At 51.4% G+C, this 20229-nt stretch overlaps 6 protein-coding genes across 6 annotated transcripts; 3 read left to right on the top strand and 3 right to left on the bottom strand.

Moving 5' to 3' along the window:
• Nucleotides 1-485: 485 nt before the first annotated feature.
• COCVIDRAFT_35276 (hypothetical protein) lies at nt 486-2010 on the bottom strand (the record flags this gene model as incomplete). The annotated part of the gene is made up of 2 exons (XM_014704018.1): nt 486-763; nt 816-2010. 2 exons carry the CDS (start codon nt 2008-2010, stop codon nt 486-488), a joined length of 1473 nt encoding a protein of 490 aa, XP_014559504.1.
• Nucleotides 2011-3199: 1189 nt separating this feature from the next.
• On the top strand, nt 3200-5357 carry COCVIDRAFT_91675 (polysaccharide lyase family 4 protein; the record flags this gene model as incomplete). The annotated part of the gene is made up of 3 exons (XM_014704017.1): nt 3200-3423; nt 3486-5030; nt 5150-5357. The coding sequence occupies 3 exons, from the start codon at nt 3200-3202 to the stop codon at nt 5355-5357; spliced, it is 1977 nt and encodes a 658-aa protein (XP_014559503.1).
• A 942-nt stretch (nt 5358-6299) lies between these two features.
• COCVIDRAFT_13576 (hypothetical protein) lies at nt 6300-11263 on the bottom strand (the record flags this gene model as incomplete). Its single annotated transcript, XM_014703946.1, has 5 exons — nt 6300-7410; nt 7460-7689; nt 7739-10666; nt 10745-11127; nt 11203-11263. 5 exons carry the CDS (start codon nt 11261-11263, stop codon nt 6300-6302), a joined length of 4713 nt encoding a protein of 1570 aa, XP_014559432.1.
• A 1634-nt stretch (nt 11264-12897) lies between these two features.
• On the top strand, nt 12898-14961 carry COCVIDRAFT_91611 (hypothetical protein; the record flags this gene model as incomplete). The annotated part of the gene is made up of 5 exons (XM_014704016.1): nt 12898-13642; nt 13690-13742; nt 13792-13988; nt 14037-14193; nt 14245-14961. 5 exons carry the CDS (start codon nt 12898-12900, stop codon nt 14959-14961), a joined length of 1869 nt encoding a protein of 622 aa, XP_014559502.1.
• Nucleotides 14962-17295: 2334 nt separating this feature from the next.
• Nucleotides 17296-18153, bottom strand: COCVIDRAFT_24186 (hypothetical protein; the record flags this gene model as incomplete). Its single annotated transcript, XM_014703968.1, has 3 exons — nt 17296-17568; nt 17647-17882; nt 17988-18153. The coding sequence occupies 3 exons, from the start codon at nt 18151-18153 to the stop codon at nt 17296-17298; spliced, it is 675 nt and encodes a 224-aa protein (XP_014559454.1).
• A 599-nt stretch (nt 18154-18752) lies between these two features.
• On the top strand, nt 18753-20222 carry COCVIDRAFT_13573 (hypothetical protein; the record flags this gene model as incomplete). Its single annotated transcript, XM_014703945.1, has 3 exons — nt 18753-18786; nt 19018-19234; nt 19772-20222. 3 exons carry the CDS (start codon nt 18753-18755, stop codon nt 20220-20222), a joined length of 702 nt encoding a protein of 233 aa, XP_014559431.1.
• Nucleotides 20223-20229: the final 7 nt, after the last annotated feature.

Raw genomic sequence — 20229 nt, 5'->3', positions numbered from 1 at the left:
TCTGTCGTGCTTGAAACATTATTATGCGAGTACTTGTTGTCTTCATGCTTTGTCCAGTCCAATAAGGTGTAAGTATAGCGCGGTAGAGACAGGTCACGTGCCATACACTCCACCAAAACAAAGGCCCATGCGCTTGACCCGAGTAATGACAGGCGGCTTTCAGGTACCAAACACACATCTCGCGAGGCTGTTGGACAAGAATAATATCTTGGGGCCTCGTTGGCGCGGCAAGACCGGGAGTAACGGCGCCCACGTTGCGGGCCTAAATAGATGACACCATGCTGCATTGGTAAAGTGGATGCTTTTACTCAAGATACATGCGTACAATTGATGAATTGAAACTGAGATACCACTGCCTAGATCAGGCCATCTTCTTTGCAGCTTTCAAAGTCCTTGCCATTCTGCGACAATTGTGTTCTGGGAGATGAAGCACGAAACTGAAATCGGCTAGACATCAGAAGGCTCAGGGCGTCTGGTGTTGAATCTTAGTCGTCTTCATTTTCATCCTCGTGCGCAGCTGCCCAGGGGCTTCTCTTGCGTAGCGATGCTCCTCGCACCTCGAGTACGAATGGTATAGGCGCTAAGCAGATAGCGATGGCCATCAGTACTAAGCTTGCATTTCTAGTGCCGATGTTCAGAAAAAGATGTCTGCCGACAAGTGGAAACCCAGCCCCAGCCAGGTTTCGGATGAGTCCGATCCCAGCAAGTGCTGATGCCGAGTATGTTTTGTAAGCATCCTCAGTGTATGTGAGGGTCATGAGTACTACACATGAATTGTGAGATCAGGGCATTTTTAATCACAGACAGAAACTTACTAAGAGTATAGAAGGACCATCCCCAGAAGGCACTTGCAAATACTGCAAATAGCGGGGGGATGTGCGGTGTAGCTGTGAATGCAAAAGCCAAAAGGGATATCGGCAGCACTGTAGCGGCCAGTTTTGCATAACGCACCCGTGCTTCTGGGACATCATGACCGTTGGCTTGAGCGACACGCCATTGGTAGTATCTTTCTTGAAATATGTTTGTCATGAGGCCGACCGTTATGCCCACAACTATCCCAAGAAAGCAGATGCCAACGCCAATAGTGTCAAATCCATAGCCACTTGGTCCGAAGATCATATGAAAAGCGCCGTTGAACAGGAATGAAAGTCCGTATAAAAAGCCATTGTAGAGAGCACCAAACTGAACGATGGCTTCAGTACCGAGAAATCGGAATGGTCTCGCAAGTGCGGTGCCGAACAGTTGTTTCGGTCCTCGTTGCTTCAGCGCATCTGGTACCTCTAGGCTATCGTCTCCTGTTGCTTTGCGCAGCGCTCTCGCCCTTCTTAGCAATATCACACTGTGTCTTGTCTCTCCCAAAAAGTTCAGAGTTACAACCAGGATAATCCAAAACGCGAAGCAGATGGCCAGCATGATCCGAAACACATCGTGCCATGATCTGCCCTGTGCAATGAAAGAAAAGAGCACAAATCCAGTTGGACTTCCTCCCGTGGCTGCCCAGAGAAACCAGGACATTGCTGGGCCCGTGTCGTTGTGATGGAAGAGATCTGCAATGGTTCCGCCGAAATTTGAGATCGTTGTTGAAGAGAAATAGCCAGAGAAGAATCTCAAGACAAGGAAAGGTTCGAGAGTCTCAACATATGTCGTTCCCAGAAGCATGAGTAGGAATATTCCGTAAGACACGATGTATACAGGTCTGCGTCCGTAGTACTCTGAGAGTGGTGCTAGAGTCATAGGTCCAAAAGCTAGTCCAAGCACGTACATGCTCAGCCCTAGCAATGCGACGCTGGGAGACACCTCCATATCTTTTGCAAAATCACTCGCGACGGGACTGAATCCACTGGCGCCCCAAGAGACACTGAGATCTATAGGTATTATCGCGGCAACCATAAGCCATTTTCGCGCTGCAGGCCAGTTGCGCGGGTCTTCGGGATCGTTAGGTTCGAATGTTATGACTTTGGCCGGTGCTTGGGAGAGCAACGGCTCTCTCTCAGCTTGGGAGGAGCTCATATTTCCATGGGTAAAAAAAAGAGAATGAAGGTCTTCTGGCGTGTCCAGAGTCAAGACGCAGCTTACGGTGTGTTGCTGCCACGTGAGAGATATGGCGATCTAGCGCCGGATGATGACGTACCAAGCCACGATTTCATTGGACCGATCCATTCTGTACTACATTTGGGTTATGATATCTCCACCACTGAACATTCGCATATCACTGCTGAATGAATTGAGGATGTATTGTCTTGAGTTGTTGAGGATCCATGTCTTTGCTGGTCTGAAACTCAAATTGCCAATTGCTGATTCCCGATTCCAGCACGCCATGCCGCGGACAAGATCATTCACACTCTATCCTGATAACCAGTCCTGTAGTGGTATTGATGACTCGAACTTCCTCACTCTGCCAAAACTAGCAGACTCGGAATCATCTCAATTCGCACAGTATATGGTGTGACTTGACAATGATTGACGAATGTGTTGCAGTTGCGCATCGATTGTCGACAACCAAACGGTGTGGCTGTACCTTGGTAATGCACAATGGGCGGGTAGATGAGCAGGGGACCCATGGGGAGCTTGTTGCGAGGAGAGGTCGGTGCTATGCTATGATTCTGGCGCAGTCGCTAGATCGAGAGACATGATGGATTGGTGCACAGTCGATGTACCGCTAGTATTGTTTTCGTTTTGTACCTCATTAGCATATGGGCCTGTTGACAGATGATTCAAATTTCAGATTCTACACTAGAGCGTATAACAATCTGATGAAATTTGTAATCTCTTTCGAAACATCCAAACGTAGTATATTGAGAGAGACTGGGGTGATGCTGTGTAATTTAACACACTGTGACGTGCGAAAGCCTCTGGCAAAGTACGCACTACCGGGGCTCTCGCAAAGCATGTCTAGGTTCTCAGGTAACATCCTGGGAACATAGTTTACATCTCCAGCCCCACATTGCCTAGTCAAGAACTAGTTCACCACTTGTCCCGTACGCAAGTAGAAGAACTTCAATGGTGGCCATTTTCGGCCTACATCCCACCGAAGGCCCGACTAGCGTATTTATCCGTATCCCGGACTCCTCCTTTACCCTAGATTCCGACTAGTCCACCCGTCATTCTATATTAATTTTCCCGGATGTTTGGTTATAAACAATGGAAATAAGAACACCATCGAGCCAAGACGTCTTTGTCGCATCGCTAAGCATTCATCATGCGTGCCATTACGGTCACAGCGACGCTTCTATTCTGTACCAATACATGGGCCTTTCTGAAAGCCAGTCAAAACAATCAGAGTCTCACTATTGCTAACAACCGGCTGGTTGCATCGGTTAGCAAATCCAAAGGGTATATCAATGTTTTGACACTTGACGGCCAAAACCTTCTTGGAACGGAATCTGGTAACACTGGTGTTGGACCTTATCTTGATTGCTACTGGTTGGTGAAAATCATACTCGAAGAGCACAGATATGATGAGCTGACCATTCCACTTCAAACAGTACTCCAAGTGGCTTCTGGACGCCTGGTCGTGGTAAGGATGTTCATTATCAACTATTCAACGGCACCGACTCGACAGGCACTCCATATGGCGGTATTAGCATGGGAGAAACCTATGCGCCTACCGGTCAACGGCTTGAGCAATACTGGTTCCTGAGAGAAGGCGAGACGGGACTCCACACGTTCAGCCGAATAGTATACCACAACGAGACTACGCCATTTCTGCGGAACCTGCAGGAGTTCCGGACTCTATTCAGACCCAACCATGACCCTCCACTTTTCACCCACTTCATCACCAACGACAAGTTTTCCGCACCACGTCCAGATCAAAACGGACAAGTAGTCGTTCAAGACGCCACCTGGCAGCTCGTCAACAAAGATGACCCATACGTAAAGGGTGTAGGAGACTACTTCACCAAGTACACCTTCCAAGATAGCTGGCGCAACCACCTCGCCCACGGCATGTACGCCGATGGCCGCACCACAAACGGCACCACCTACGGCGCCTGGCTCGTCCACAACACTGTCGAAACCTACTTCGGCGGTCCCACACACTCAGATCTCGTCGTCGACGGAATTGTCTACAACTACATGGTCTCCAACCATCACGGCGCCCAAACCCCCAACATAACCAACGGCTTCGACCGCACATTCGGCCCGCAATACTTCCACTTCAACACCGGCGGCACGCTATCTGAACTGCGTAAAGATGCAGAACAGTACGGTCAGCGTCCAGATTGGAACGCCCCCTTCTACGACTCCATCGCCGCCCACGTCCCGAATCTCATTACTTCATCTGCCCGCGGTACTTTCTCAGCAAACATCGCTCTCCCCACCGGCGCCCAAAACCCCATCGCTATCCTCACCACCACCGGTCACAACTACCAAGACAACGCCGCAAACAGCACCGCATACCAATACTGGACGCCCATCCCCTCTACCGGCACCATTTCCATTCCCCGGGTAAAACCAGGATCCTACCGCCTAACCCTCTCCGCCTCCTCCATCTTCGGCGACTACACCCACGACTCCCTCCTCATCTCCGCTTCCCAAACCACCTCCTTAAACATAACCTGGACGCCAGAATCCGCAGGCAAAGAACTCTTCCGCATCGGCACTCCCGATAAATCCTCGGGCGAATTCCTCCACGGCACCGCACCCTCTCCTACCCACCCCCTCCTCACAGAAGAATACAGACTCTACTGGGCGGCATACGATTTCATCCGCGATTTCCCCACCGGCATCCACTTTCGCGTCGGCAAAGACGATCCAGCCCAAGCGCTCAATTACGTCCACTGGGCTGTGTTCGGCGGTAAAGCGAATAGCCTGCGACCGGTACCTGTGCCGGATCACGTGTACGATTGGAGTATACGGTTTGATGTAGAAGAGGGCGATGTGAAGGAGAGCGGAAAAGCAACGTTCACGGTGCAACTGGCGGGTGCGAAGACGGCGGCGGGGAATACGGATCTAGATACTGGGGAGAGATGGGCGAATCTTCCGCTTAGGGTGATGGTGAATGGGGAGGTGCTGGAGGATTGGGTTATTCCGTATGTTATCCCCCTCCCCCCCCCTTTTTCTTTTTCTTTTCCCCCACTCCAAGATCGATAATGAAGATGGTGTGGTTGTCGGTGTAAGAGGAAGTAAAAGCTAATATTGTGGGATACAGGTACTACCAGTCTTCATCCTGCGCTGTGCGTTCGGCAGTCTCGTGCTATCATTTGGCGCACAAATTCGTGTTTTCGGGGGATTTACTGAAGGAAGGGGAGAATGAGATTGTGTTGGCACTGCCGTATAATGCGACGGGGAATGAGAGTGCGGTGTTGCCTGAGGCGGTGTATGTGCAATATGATGCGTTGAGGTTAGAGGTAGAGTGAGATTGATCTCGAAACGTTGGATGTGTAGGTGAGAAGTGAGACGAAGATGATACTGTGATCAAGAGTTGGAAGAAACTGTTTCACTCTCTCGTCATGCGTATACACTGGCGCTGTACACAAAGTAGTAACGCTCCTCACAGATACCCGCAATAAACATACAACAAAGACACATCATCACCTCAGTCTTCAACAAAACCATTCAAATGACAGACTCTGGTATTTCCATGGGTACTAAAATCCAATATATGTGTATATGTATATATACGACTAACCACCCCTTCATATCGCATTCTCACCGTGTCCCTTCCCCTTCCTCTTTCATCGCCACGTACGACATTCCCATATCAACCCATCCCTCCTTTTAACGAAGAAGGGTCGAGAACCCAAGGGGATTCAGAGTAAATCCAAGGACCCATCCAAAAAAAACAGAAGCAGAAAAAAAAGAGAAGTGGATGTATTTACACAAAAGGAAAATAACACCAGAGTCGTAGGATGAGAGTTCCTTTCATCAATAAAAAAAGTGGCAACGAATGGTAAAATAAAAACAAAAGGTATACGAGTGCGCGAAACAGATAGGAAGGGCAGGTGATGGAAAAAAGGAGGGACAAAAAGATAAAAGGACAAAACGGTAGAGCAAAAATAATAAAAATTCTCAAAACAAGAATGGGAGACTGGGTGAGGGGGAGGGGGAAACGAAAAATCAAAAAACAGAAGTTTGAAAAAAAAAAAAAGACTGGCAAGGTTTCCCCTCCCCCCGCAACGCTATGCAATTCATTCATTTCCCTTTGTATCGCTTTAATTTCTTTCTTTCTTCTTGTCTGTTCAAAAAAAGACCCTTTTCAAAGAAGCCAAGCACAAAACATTAACATTTTATTAGTCCTAACCCAAACCCCCCTCCCGCGTGCGCGGTTTTCGTTTCAAAACAACCAACCGCCACAGGGACTACCTGGGCGGGCTCGCAGGAGGCGACTTAGGCACTGGCGATTTGGGTACCGGCGGTACGTCTGGTACATCCTCGCCGTTTGATTGTTGTTGCTGATGTTGTCGGAGATGCTCGGGCAGCTCTTCGCGCGTAATCGTTGCTCTTCGTATGGCGTTGCGTAACCGGCTCATGACGGCCGGTTGTGCGTTGGCACCATCTGCGACCTGGTAGCTGGCCCGGTTGCCCTGGATGCTGTTTCGGCTATGCGACGACTCGAGTCGCGTCAGCATAGCTGCTGACGTAAAATCGTTGCTCTGCTCGAAACTAGGGCGAACACGGTCCATCGACATGCGCGCACGGTCGTAGCTCGGTCGCACACGACATTCAGTCGACATGCGGGTGTTGATGGGAGGAGCGTCTGAAGTGGGTGCTGGTGGGAGGCCTTCCATGGAGCGACGGAAGGTATAGTCGGTGCTATTGCTTCCATTTTGGCTTCTCGGGTTATGCGTCGTGGCTGTGGGCGCAACCGAAGGGGGGTATATTGGTCGTACATCTTCGTCAGTAGGAGTAGCGTTTGCAGCCGTATACTTGGAAGCATCGGCTTCTGGGATGCTCGAATCTGGTGAAGAAGCAAACTTCTCTGGCGGTGGAGGAATGAATGAAGTGGATTCTTTAAGATAGTCAAATTTGCCTTGCTTGACTTGCTCTCGAATAATGTCGGCATCCAACGGAAAGTACATCTTCTGCGTGGCTTTGAAGATGAAACGGGGAAGCAAACAAGCCATGGTAGCACACAGAACGTATGCCCAGAAATTGAGGTTTCCGTAGACTTCGGCTCCGGCCTTGTAGAACTGTTGACTGGAAGTAAAGGAGGTGTAGGCGCCAGTCCAGAGCCAGATGAAGAGGGTACTGATGATGACGATGAGGACCATTAACCAATCCCATCGGTAAGTGTTGTACAGAACGTAAATGTTGGCGGCACAGACGGCAGTAGTAGCGGCATAGATACCCATGCGTCGGTACTCGGCAATGTCCAAGCCGTTCGAGGTCGCAAAAGTTGCGGGCTCGAATATCTCATAGAGGAAGAAGAAAGCAATGGCAGATTGATAGATACCATCAACCATGTACGCCCTACAAATATGTTAGAAATTTTCAAGTAATTCTGGAGCATCACACGTACCAAAACTTTGGTTGCGTCCACTCCTTGCGCTCAATACCGCGGCGATATAGTTGTGGAACAGCCAGAGACACCTTGTCATCGACATCCTGGTCCAAAACACCCATGACAATAACAGGGAGTGACGTAAACGCCAAGTTGAAGAAGATGATGTATGTGTAGTCGAAAATATACTGGCTGTCAAAGTTGGTGTAAATCTGGTACCAGAAGAGGGCAAAGGTCCAAACAATGTTCTATTGCATATTAGTATAAACAAGTTGGCAATTATGAAAAATGGCTCACTTTGTAGAAAAAGTTGGCAATGGTCTCCGCAAGTCTGCGGTACGACCATCTGCCATGAACAAGCACCAGGCGAGTCAAGAAGCGGAATTGACCAATCGCGTAATCCGAAGACATGACAGCCGCGCGACCCTCAACACCGGCGATACCGACACCAACATGTGCCTCTTGAATCATGGCAACATCGTTGGCACCGTCTCCAATGGCAAGGGTAAGGCAGTCAAGTCCGGTCTTGACCATGTTGACAACAGCTGCCTTTTGACTGGGACTGACTCTGCAGCACAGGACAGATCGACATCTCCTGCAGAGCAAGAGGAACTTTCTCTTGACAGACTCGTCCAAAGCCAGCTTGAGTGTGTCTCCATCGATGATAATGGCATGCGTGGGTGGAGGTGGTTCGTGGTCATTTTGAGCGGCAGCCAGCTCCTCCTCGGAACCCTCGAGACCAAAGATTTTGAGTTTTTCGTCGAGCTGAGCTTCCACGGATGCAATGGTATCATCTGTGACCTTGAGAATAATGAGATCCATGTCGTTGTCGAGCAGGTTGCACGAGAAACCAATGTTGATGGCCGTCTCTACCTTGTCACCAGTCAGGACCCAGAGCTTGATACCTGCCTGACCGAGAAGCGAGATGGACTCTGGTACACCGTCCTGAAGTCGATCCTCAATGGCGGTTCCTCCTAGTAGCCAAAGGTTATTTTCGATGCGATCAGACACTTCTTCCAACTTGTCCTCACGTCCCTGGATGGCGTTGGCAGCAACATCGTAGTCCTTGCTCCACTCTTGGTACTCCTCTTCAGAGATTTCTCTCTGAGCAATACAAAGTGTTCGCAGTCCCTCTCGTGCAAACATTTCCAGGTGCTCTCCAGTATCGGCGCGAAGCTGTCTTTGCTCATTGGGGATCAATCTTGAGTAAATCATGCTGTCAGCACCCTTGCAGAAGAGGATGATCTTGCCATCGGGCATCCTGATGATTGCGCTCATGCGCTTCCTGCTGGAGTTGAATTCGAGAGTGTTGAGAACCTGGTACCTGCGCTCTTGTCCTAAGATGTTCAAAATTAGGTTGTCGTCTTCGCGGCCGACAAATGTGAATCCAACATCACGAGCTGTAGCAACAAGTGCAGCTTCATCGGGTGATTGGGCCTTGAACTCGATCTTGGGTGGGTCGCCGGGGGTGCGTTCGGTAACAACAGTGTGGCAAAGAGCCAAAGCAAGCATGAACTCCTCATTGGCCCGCTTCTGTTCCATTCCGGCATCTCCGCGTAGGTCATCGATGAAGTCGGGCGCAACAAAAGTCAGGTCGTCGTCCCACAGATAAGGATTATCGTGCATCTTCCGGATGCCCTCGAGCATACGTGCACGATCCCTTGCGATCTGATCACGGGCCTTTGCACCTTCAACCTCGACGTTGATGCCTTGTCTTCGCTGCATTCCGGCTTGGGCTTCGGTGTATGCTTCTCCATAGGGAACACCGTTGATGGTTGCCTTCTTGAACTCCATGACGTTCTGAGTAAGAGTTCCGGTCTTGTCCGAGAAAATGTATTCGATTTGACCAACATCATCGGAGATGTTCCAGGACTTCGGGGTACACGGGTAGTCGAGCTTTTCGTAATACATGTTGATGTCGCTGTAGATGAAGAGGGCCTGGAGTGTTCGGATGATTTCCAACGTAATGTAGAGTGAAATAGGGACCAAGTTTTGGAAGAGAATCACACCAGCCCAGAAGGCGATGACACCGTCAGTGGCAGGGGCGCCTCCGTATGAGCCATACTCGAAGACGGAGTGCGAAGTGTCATTTCGAGCCCACGAAACTCCCAGCACAATTCCAGACACCAGACACATGGCGGCCAAGATGAAGAAGTTGTACACGACGTTCCAATTAAGTTCTTTTGAGATGCGGGCTCGCTTGCTAGGTGTGATTCCAGAGTTGATCATGATCTTGCTCTCGTCACCAGTGAAGATGACTACTCCCAGAATCCACTCAGTGTTTCGCAATTGACATCCACGGAGGACCAGATTGTTGATGGAAATAGGCTCGACCATTTCATAGGGTTGCGCCTCGGGGTCCTTTGTGTTGTGTTGCTGCCACCGGATGGCTGCGCTGTACGAATAGAGGTTCGAGTGGGGGCCTTCGCTCTCAATGACGAATTCGGCGCGTTCGCAGTGTCGAGCGTGTCGTACATCACGGGTACAGTGCAGTGCGCTGCGGACCTTGAGGTTCGTTTCGCCGTCCAGATTCTTAGTTTCGACATAACAGGCGCCATCCTCGGAAGATGTGGAAAGGACAATGACGTCGGCGGGGATTTCTTCGTTGTTGTATAGACGCACAAAGTCGCCAACCTGGACGTTCTTCCACGCGTCCTTCTTGAAGCGGGCTTTATCGGGGACAGACTTGTAAGGATTCAAGACGCTTCCCCAAAACTTCTGGGTGATCTCGGGTTTCGAGTCAGCGCCGCGAATCTTGTCGTTCTCTCCGGGTCCTAGCGGCCAGGATGGGGACTGGGTAGGGGACTGTCCAGGCAGAGGTGAAGGGACTGGTGTCATCTGAATGTCGCCTTCGTTTCCTAGGTATGATTCAGTATGCGACATGACCGAGGCTCGCCGAGTGTCGACTGAAGGCCGGGTAACGTCGACGGCCCTATCGCTGCCCTGCTTTCCCTTTCCACCTTTAACACCCTTGAGAAGCCGCCAGGTTGTGACTATGCTCTTTGATGTCGCCTTCTTGATCCTGCGCCATAGCGATATCGAGTCTTCGGCCGTGTTAACATTGTTAAAGTCGACAAGTCGGTGGACCGGAGCGTTGTTCAGCTCCATGTCGAGGACGGTTCTCCGCCAATCCTCAACGGCATCCTTGATGGCAGTTACGACGAGAATGACAATGAGGGGCACTGCGTTAAGTGCCGGGTTCGAGGCACCGAAAATGGAGAAGATCTAAAGGGGTTGGAGTCAGTTTTGGGGGAGAGATGGGTGGGCGGAAGGGGCGGAAGGGGCGGGCGGGCAAAAACATACACCGAGAATGATGATGAACAAGAAGTAGACATTGGCAATGTTGTGGAACTGGAACCACAGATTCTTTGGTATGAAACTGAGAGGCGTGTATTTGGCGGTTCTTATCTTGTTGCGAGCGTACGATTCGAGGGGGTGGCCTTCTTCGTCGCGCGCACTCTGGGGCAAGGGTACGTTGAAGTAGACTTTGCGACCTCCTTCGTTCTCGTCCACTTCGGGCTCGACATCATCTGAACCCTCGACCGACTGGTCGCCGTGCTGGGAACCGTCTTCCTTGCCGAGCGAATATCGCTTCTCTCCTCCCGAGCCTATGCGCCGGTGCAGGCGTTCCTTGAGAGAGTTTCGCTTGATGGCGGCTTTTGTGCCCGTCGCGCGATGTGTGGCCCCTACAAGCAGTGTCAGCACAAGTCGCAGGCAGGCAGGCGGTAAGCAGCGGGTTCAAGAGCAGGCAGGCGACTCACATCGGATGCGCTTCTGGGGGTGCGAGACCTCTGTCTCGTCGGGCTCGTTTTGCAGCGTCATGGTGATTGTCGTCGGGGGAGCTGCGGAACGGCAGGGGAGGCGGCAGCCTGAGCCAGAAAGGCTCTACGCGGTGGTGCAAGCCAATTCGAGCTGTGCACGGGAGGTGGGCGTGACGATAGGTTCAGTACATGTGGTGGCGGGGAGGGCGAGGGCGATCGGGTGGTTGTGGTAGGTGTAGTGGTTGTTGTTGTTGTGGCGGAGGGTGAGAACAGATGGGTGGTTGACGGCGCGGATATTAGAAGCCGGCGGACGAGAAACAGCGGTTACAAGACCAAACGGTAGTTTAGGCTGGGCGCGGCGCGCAGCCGGAGAGCGATTATGCGGCTGTGCCGCAATGGGAATGATTCAATACGGTGCAATGGCGACGACGGTGACGGCGACGATGATGGCAGCGACTGGTAAGACGCAGGGCAAGCAAGCAAGCAAGCAAGCAGGAGGGGAAACGGGGGCAGAGGGCGCAAGTACGTTATTGTTGCTTTGCCAGACCCTTGACGGGGTGCGTTGCTTTGCGCTGGCTTGGCTTGTCCTGGCGGGTGTGTCCTTTGCTTTGGGCTTTTGCTTTGCTGATTGCTTACATACTACTTCAGCACCAGCGACAGCAGCTCCACTGGCACTGGCACTGGCAGCGATGCGGGTAGGCAGGCAAAGCACACGCCTCATCCTCTTTTTGCTCGGCCGGCCGCTACGGGCTCGCCCAAGATGCTGCGGCGCTAGGTCACCTCTTGTTTCCGGAGGTCCGCCCTGCGACCTGACCGTCCGAAGCACGCGTACCGACGACGGGCGGCAGGCCATGGCATTTGGTGACGCGTGGCCCGTCTTTGCCAGATGGCCAGAATAGGATTTGTCGCATCTGTACTTAACTTAGTACACGCCGCCGACATGGTTTCTAGTAAGCCCACGGCTGTGCGGAATCTGCATTATCAATGTGCAATATTGACATGCACCATACAGACGCAGAGATCCGTGGACCAAAAGTCAGCCATGCCATCAGCATGCGCCGTCTCAGTCAGCACCGGCCTGGTTGGCTGACGGGGACAGCCACCTCGTCGCGCGTCATTTTTCGCCCTTTATTTGTCCCTTCTGTTCCCCGACTCCACTCGAGGCTCTGCATCTGGATGAGGCGGGAGATGGTCGGGTCCGAGTCCGTCTGTGCTGCTGCTCTGCCCTCGTTGCTATGCTCCATGCCATCACCCTCGCCGTTGCACCGCTCCACAAATAGCACATACACACACTCCCTCTGTAGCATCCCGTAATCAGCCAAACCCCTCCAAACAGCCTTGTTTTCAGCCCCAGCCCAGCCCACCCACCCGGAACACAGACAGCCTGCGACGTTAGCTGCCAAACCATGTGTGCGCCAAACAGCGAGCATACTGGCACGGATGCCGGCTGAGGCGCCAGCCCGGCCACTCTATGTCGTCAATGCCCACATCGGGTTAGTATCTCGGGCTCGGTCGAAAGCGCCCACCGCCCCCGACGTCTATCGTGGTATACTTTCTTTTCTTAGTAAGATTCATCACGTGATACCGTGCCAGACCTTGCTGCCCGCCAGACGCGTGACGCCGCCTCTCGACTGCACCCCGCCATGAAGCCATACACCACCAGCCACCACATATAACCCCACAAGCCATGAAGTCATGAAGCCGCACAAGAGAAGCATCCGTGACTTCTTCTCCCCTGCCCCGCCGCAAACAAATATACACCCCCCCGCACCATTGCAGACAGCGCCAGTCCCACCCACCACCAGCAGGCGCATTACCTCCAATGGCACAGAGGTCGTGCTCAATTCAGACTCCGATGATGACTCCCTCCCCGATCTCGACTTTGGCGTCACTGCCCCAAAGCCCAACCCCCCAAAGACGGCCACAATCACCACCCGATACAAGCGCACCTCCGACAACGATGAAGACGGACTACGCATACCCACCAAGAAGGCCAGGGACGATAAGAAAAAGTTCGACACCCTAGTACAGACGGCCCAGAAGAATCTCGAGACTGAGCGCAAGATCCAGGAGCACAAAGCCGTGCTCAACAAGGCTGTGGAAGAGCCAGTGACTATGCGAATCACCATCAACGAGGAAACACTCGGTCAGGCCGTGCAAGATGACGATGATGACCCGCACAAAGCCCATCGGCTCCTCCAAGCCATGCAAAGAACAAACGCTACGCAAATGGAAACCGTCTTTTACTTTTTTGAACATGACGTAGACACGATCCCTATGCAGACCAAGTTTCCCATCAATGTCCTTCCCCAGCATCGCTGGGCTTCAAACTTCCAGCGGCCCGACACCAGAGACCAGGCATTCATGACCGGCTTTGCACAGCACGTGTTCCGTATCCAAGAGCTTCCCAAAGAGTTGGCCTCATGGATGATTGATCAAAGTACGCGCACCGCCTCATTATTACTTTTCCTCTATTAATCCTTGCAGTTTGCTATAACCAAAATGAGGCGCTTAATTGCAAGTACCTTGAAATCCTCGAGGTGGCGTCTCACCCATGTTCAATGCAAAACAACTTCTAACATTCACCAGGCTCACCATGCCCATCTCCATGACCTGCTCGACTCACAAAGACTCGACGCTATATTCAAAAGCATAGGCACCAACATCACACAACTCGAGTCGAATACTCAGCTGCTTCCGCAATCTGTCTCGCAATCTGAAATCAAAACGTTTATTCCGCCATTTTTGAAACCAATCACTAGACTGCTTACTCGAGCCGCGCCATGGTAAGCACAAGAGATTCTGACAAAAAACACCGTCGTTGACATCCACAGGTTGAAAACAGCCACTCGCAGCCATGCATTATATCTACTATGTCACGTATGCTTGGATACCCGTGTTACCGCAGACTTTGACGTTCTGTATGCTGTACAAGACTCCATGGAAGCCATTATTTGCAATTTCACCGACAACAACAAGCTAATATCAGGCGTAGGAGGCCCTCCTCCACAAGACGATGTACCCTTTCTAATCGCCTCCCAGCTCAACACAATCATGCCCCAGCTACTAACCAAAATCACCCATCCTGTATTACAGAGAAACTTGACCTGCGCCCTTCCAGCAAAGTGCCCATTGACCGCATACCTCCAGCGCCATCTGGCTCTCTCGTTCCTGCTTTACCCAACACCAGTCAGCACGTCTCTTGCAGATCATACGGCACATAACCTTGTACTTGACCACGTTGCAAATTCACCCGACTTCTTCATAAATAAGAGTACTGACTATGGCCGCCTCGCCGCCCGGCTGGCCCTTCTCGATATCGCCATTGGACCAGGGCTCCTGGCTGTGCCGTACCAGCCGTTGTCAAGTTCAGCACCGTCCGAAGCAGGCTCTTCCCCAATTCAAGCTCCAGTGCCGGCTTCATCAGAGGTTAGGCAGTTTAACGAGCAGATCGATGCACTTGCGCAGCAGATCAAGCTTCTAGGCAATTCTATTGTCGAAGCTGGCGCGGTGGTGGACATTGCGATTCTAGAAACCAAAAACTCTGTAGAGCGAATGTGCGCACGATTGGAACATGCGTCGCGAATAGGCGGCAAGAAGATTCACGACGTTTTTGGGAATGACGAGGAAGACAGCCAGCTCCGGCTCAGCAAGTTCTTCAAAAAGACACACAAGTCATCGCCATCTGCACCCTCGCGCGGCATCTTCAAGCAGAATGAAGAGTCTGATCTTGACTTGGTCGATGCTGCGCAGACTTGAACATAGCTCGATGTTCGGATGCTACTCCCAGACCCCACGTTCCCAAAGCATGCCGTCAGCCATGACCAACAATCAAACCTCGTTCACACAAGTTGCGCCATGATGGCAGCAACCCCTGCACCCCTCAATCAGAAGCAATTCCCACCGTCGTCGGCTCAGTGCTTGGCATGGTTGGGTTCCACGCAACGCTCTCAGGGGGATCTGCAGGAGCAGGTACGTGTCGCACATCCCCGCGTCGCCCGAGCCACCCTCATCAAAAGTTGCAACGATTTTCGACGCTCATTTCATGCACGCAAGCCGTGATTTCCTTTGAGCGAAATTGCCAAGGCGGTCTAGAAAGAGAGACGAGGCTCCAACCGCTGCCTGAAAAGGAATCTCTTCAAACGTTTGACCCCTTCGCTTGGTCGCGTCCAAGCCACGGCAGCCAATATCTGCAAGACAGGGCAGATGAAACCCCACTTTGCCCTCGCACATGCACCTCTAGTCCTCACCTCCCAAAAATGTTCAAGCTCGTCCTGTCCGCCTGTCGCCCGTCGCCTGTCTCCTGTCACGCTGCATGGGGCTTGTTGCGAGACGGCGGCCTTGTTCATGCAAGCTAAGTGCTGGTTCAATCGTCGTGGGTGGGGGGTTTGCGTTGCTTAGTTCCCGTTGTACCCTGAAAAAAAAACTAAACCACGCTTGTTTGCATTGACACCAATTTCCATCACGTGGGGAAAGTCCCATAATGCCACTTTGTATTCCTGTTGTCCTTAAAACTATTTGATTATGCTCTCCCCCGTCTCCCCGCTATTATCGTTGGATTAACAGCCCTGTAATAAGATACAAGCATGTGAATTTTTCTTGGGTTTCTTTCTTGGGTCTACACGCACGGTTCTTTTTTCGCGTCCAGGGAATAACGGCATGTCTGTGTGTGCGTGTGTGGGGGGGAGGTGAGGCGTCGAGGCGTGCGGCGAGCGGCCGGGATATATTGGAGACAAGGGTAGGAGGCTGAAGTGTTCGGGTACCGACACGCGGACTTTTGTGACACACTACTACCATCTCTCCGAGATGACTTGTCCGGGTTTTGAAAGTGAGAATGACGGACGTTTTGGACTAGAGATGTTGAAGGGGTTTGGTTGGGCGGTGACGTGTGAAATGGGGATGGCTTGTGTGAGGGTGGTTTTGTATGTATTATTGGTGGGTGTTTGATAGGTAGTTTATCTGTTTGAATTGCAAATGAACAAGACTATTCAGAAAAATAAAGAGAGAGAGAGAGAGAGAGACGAACATTGTAAAATACGGTGATGTTATTGACGGCAAAAAAAAAAGGTCTGGAGTCTATCATATTCCGTTCTTCTTTCGTGATTTTCTCCTTGCAAACGCATATGAGTAGCATTACACCAAACTTTCTTAAGCAAAAACATATAACGTTTTTGAAAATAGAATGATACTATATTCTGATGTTTTTCTCCGCAAAACTCGTTCTACGAAGTGGCATCTAAAAATATGTAATAATTTTTTTGTTAATATATAGGTTCTGAAATTGGGGAGAGAGAGAGAGAGAGAGAGAGAGAGAGAGAGAGAGAGAGAGAAAAAGAGAACAAGAAAACTTATAAAGATTCAGTATTTACTAGAGATTATGGCATGAAAATGGGCGACATGATATTTTTTTTTCGTGTGTACGCATTACTTAGCAAAGAAGAAGAAGAATAAATGCAGAGAAAGAAAGAAGAGGAGGAGAAAAAAAACGAGAGTACAATATCTCTTTTTTTCTTCCCTTTATGCTTATAAAAAAAAGATTAACAATTATACACATCTATTTCGGTGTGTCCAGAGTAAACCCCACTTTTTCAATCAAAAGACACACATATTGCAAACATTATAAAAAAAACCAAAACTCTGATTCTCAGCCTTTTATGTACATTGAAAAAAAGGAGGATCCGCTACGTAGCTTCCAGTATATCTATATGGAAAGAAAGAAAAAAGAACAAAGAGGACAACCCAGTGACGTTTTTTGTGAAAAAAAGACGAAGAAAAGAAACGAAGAGTATGATACTTAAAACCGCCAGAGTTTTTTGTTCAGCGCTGCTGAGACACTGTTTTTTTTTTAATTAATACTTTCTTCTTCTTGTCCTCCACTTGCTGAGCACCATTTACAACATCTGGAAGGAAGAGAGAAGGGAAAAAAAAGGGAGGACTGAAAGGGTTAAGAGTGAGAAGGAAAAAGAAGAATAAGAAGGAATGATCAGATACCCTTCTCACACTGCTTCATCTTCCTTCTCTTCCCCCACCCCATCACCCCTCTGCTTCTCTTTCTCAACCCCCTTCTACTTCCCCACTCTCACCATTACCACCCTACAATCCACCAAAGCCATTCTTCTCATCAATGTGCCTGTAGCGCTCCTGCTCCATACGGTACTTGAGCACCATGGCAATGCACAGGACAAGAATGACGTCGACACCGACGATACCAAAGGCAGCGGTGAAGATCTGATCGAGGTACTTGTTTGCGAAAGAGGAGAATTTGCCGATGCAGCCGCCCTTTTGCGCGGCGACGAGCGTGTTTTGGCAGGTGCTGTCTTGGACGAAGGGTGGGGTGGTTGAGTTTACGTAGCCGCAGCAGTCGAACTTATTTGACGTTAGTCAAACTTGATAAAACACTTGTATGCCTTTGCAATTAAGTAGGGGGGCTAATGAAGAACTTACACGTTGCTGCAACAGAGACTGGATAAGAGGAGACTCGCCTCCCCAGAGGGCACTGAGGTTCCTACGCGTCTCGAGAGTCTCAACCCAGATGGCGACACCGAGGCCGAGAGTAAAGGTAGCGCAGACGACGACGAGCCAGCCTTGGATACGGAGCCAGCCTCTGTTGTTGGGGAGGAAGAGACCTGGGAGGGAGAGGAGGAAGGTGACGAAGACGAAGATGGCGTTGACGACACCAGCTAGAATACATTGTTAGTTCATGTCGTTGTAGTGATAGTTTCAAGATTGATAGATTGTGTATATCAAAATGTCACAGTGGTGTTCACTAGGAGCCGTCATCGTACCTGTCAAGGGACACTGTCCAAGCAGCAAGTTCTTAGTGACATTATCGACAGTAGGACTGGCACGCATCGATTGCTCCGAGATGAGGGAGAAGCCCAGCAACAACCCTCCACAGCCAGCAAAGAGCAAGTCCATGCCCACAAATGTCATCATCAGCTTGGTCGGCATCTTGGCGGTTGGATACGGTTAAGAGTGAGTGGATTTGAAAGTTGGCAGAGACTTCAAAAGTAACAAAAAAAAAGAAGAAGAAAAAATAGGAACAGAGAATGGAACAGAGTTCGTCCGGCGTACTCGGTGATGGGTAACCACTGCGTCGAGCGAGTGAGTGAGTGACGGGTTAAAGGAAGATTAGATGTAAGAGGAAGAAGGAGAAGGAGAAGAAGGGAAAGAGAGCACGACCAGCAAAGCACACGCAAGCAGCAAAAAAGTGGCGTCACAAAACAGAAAAAAGACCAAGTCACGGCATTAGGGGTGTTAAGGGCTCAGCGTTAAGAGGCTCTGCGAGGGGTTGTGTTGCAGTTTGCAGACATGACGATGCGTGTGAGGTTTCAGTAGTGTTGGAAGCAAGAGCGTGGGGCCAATGAGGACGCCACAACGGGCATTGTGGTTCGATGTTTTGGCGCTTGCGACGTCGGTGCGGCCACTGAAGGGGAGGTGGAGCAAGCAGAGGACTTATGGAGAGAGTGAGGTGAGGGATGCGACATGAGGGTTTGCGTATGTATGAAGTATATGGAGGACATGGAGAATGGTGATGGGCGGCAGTGGTGATGGGCGGCAGTGGTGATGGGGGAGGTCACGTGGGTAAGTGAGTAGTAAGAGTGAAGCAAAGCAAAGTAAAATAAAGTGGACGACGGATGGCTTGTTGGAGGGCTGGCGGGTGGGAAATGTGCAGGCGGCAGGCGCCACCAACAGTGCAGCGAGGGCAAGGGCGAGGGAAGGCGCTCAGCAGGCGAGGAAGGCTAGACCGGGCAGCTGGCGAAACGAGACCGCACGGGGAAGGAGGCTAAGGGTGGTGCTTGCCCAGCGATGCAGGCGGCGGCTTCCCAGTCGGGGGGGGCCCACCAAGCACCTGCACCGTCCAAACACAGGGCCGCCGCGGGACGTTGGACTGGACCAAGCAAAGTGTCGGCCACCGTGGCAGTCAGTGGCAGCTGTCGTTGTCTAGGGAGGCGATGGATGATGGATGGGTCTGCATGCACAAGGGCTGCCCATGGGCCATTCGGGAGGGGGGGCACTTGGGTAGCAGTAGGTAGGTGGCATGCATATGGGCGTGGATAAGTAGTAGTGTACATAGGCCGGCCGTGGTGCTAATGCTAAATCCAAGGCCAACGGGCCCTTTGCTACTTACTTAGTCCTGACAGCGACACTCTCTCTCATACACGCCCTAGCCAGCGAGTGCAGCGTAGTTGGGTGAGTAAGCCGTGCGTCGTGTGTCTGTGAGTGTCTTGCAAGTATAGGCCGACCCGAGGGTGGGCAACCGACATTCACCAGTTGACCGTCAATCTGACTTGAGCGGGACTAGCGCGCCGATGCAGCCAATGACGGGCGTTGCAAGTCCCGGGCCGTGCCCAAGCTGGCGTCTAGCGCAGCCCTCGGCCTCACGGGCGGCGCTGTTTTTGTGTGGGAGGGCCGTTGCTGTTCATCTCCAAAAGCGACCTGACAGGTCCAGCTGGTCCAGACGCCCGTACTGCCCGATGCCCGCTCCTCGACAAAAACACTCGTCGAGGCAGCCATGGCGACGATGGTCGTTGTCGTGATGGTGGTGGTATAGATACTACAACACCAGGAAGCCTGCGCCGCTGCTGGTCGCGTTTGTAGCCAGCCCGCCACCAGGACTGCGATTCCTGTTCCGATCTGCGATTCAGAGCAGTGACCAGGGTCGCGCTCAAGCGGCATCCGCCCCCAGTTGCCAGTGGGTAGTTGACGGCCTGCCCGCACCAAAGCAGCCAAAGCAGCCGTCCAGAGAAATACTTGACCACTCCCGCCGTTTCATTCCCAATCCCGTTCGTCCCTTTCCTTCTCAAGACAGCTCGCGGGCTATACCTAACACCTCGACGCTGCACCACTCTTTTCTGTCCCTGCGTGTCCGCGCCTGGCATACCGCGGCCCAGCTCCCCCCCCCACAGCGAAAAGGCAGGGTCACGAGAACCACACGCGCCCACCCATTCTACACTGTTGCCCTCGCTCCACACACCCATCCACCACCACCACCTCCATCTCCTCAACGGCGCGCGTGAAAAGCAA

The sequence above is a fragment of the Bipolaris victoriae genome, assembly GCF_000527765.1.
Source record: "Bipolaris victoriae FI3 unplaced genomic scaffold scaffold_18, whole genome shotgun sequence".
Classification (NCBI taxonomy): Eukaryota; Fungi; Ascomycota; class Dothideomycetes; order Pleosporales; family Pleosporaceae; genus Bipolaris; species Bipolaris victoriae.
Note: the sequence above shows the minus strand (reverse complement) of the source record. Positions and strands in the feature narration are given on the sequence as shown.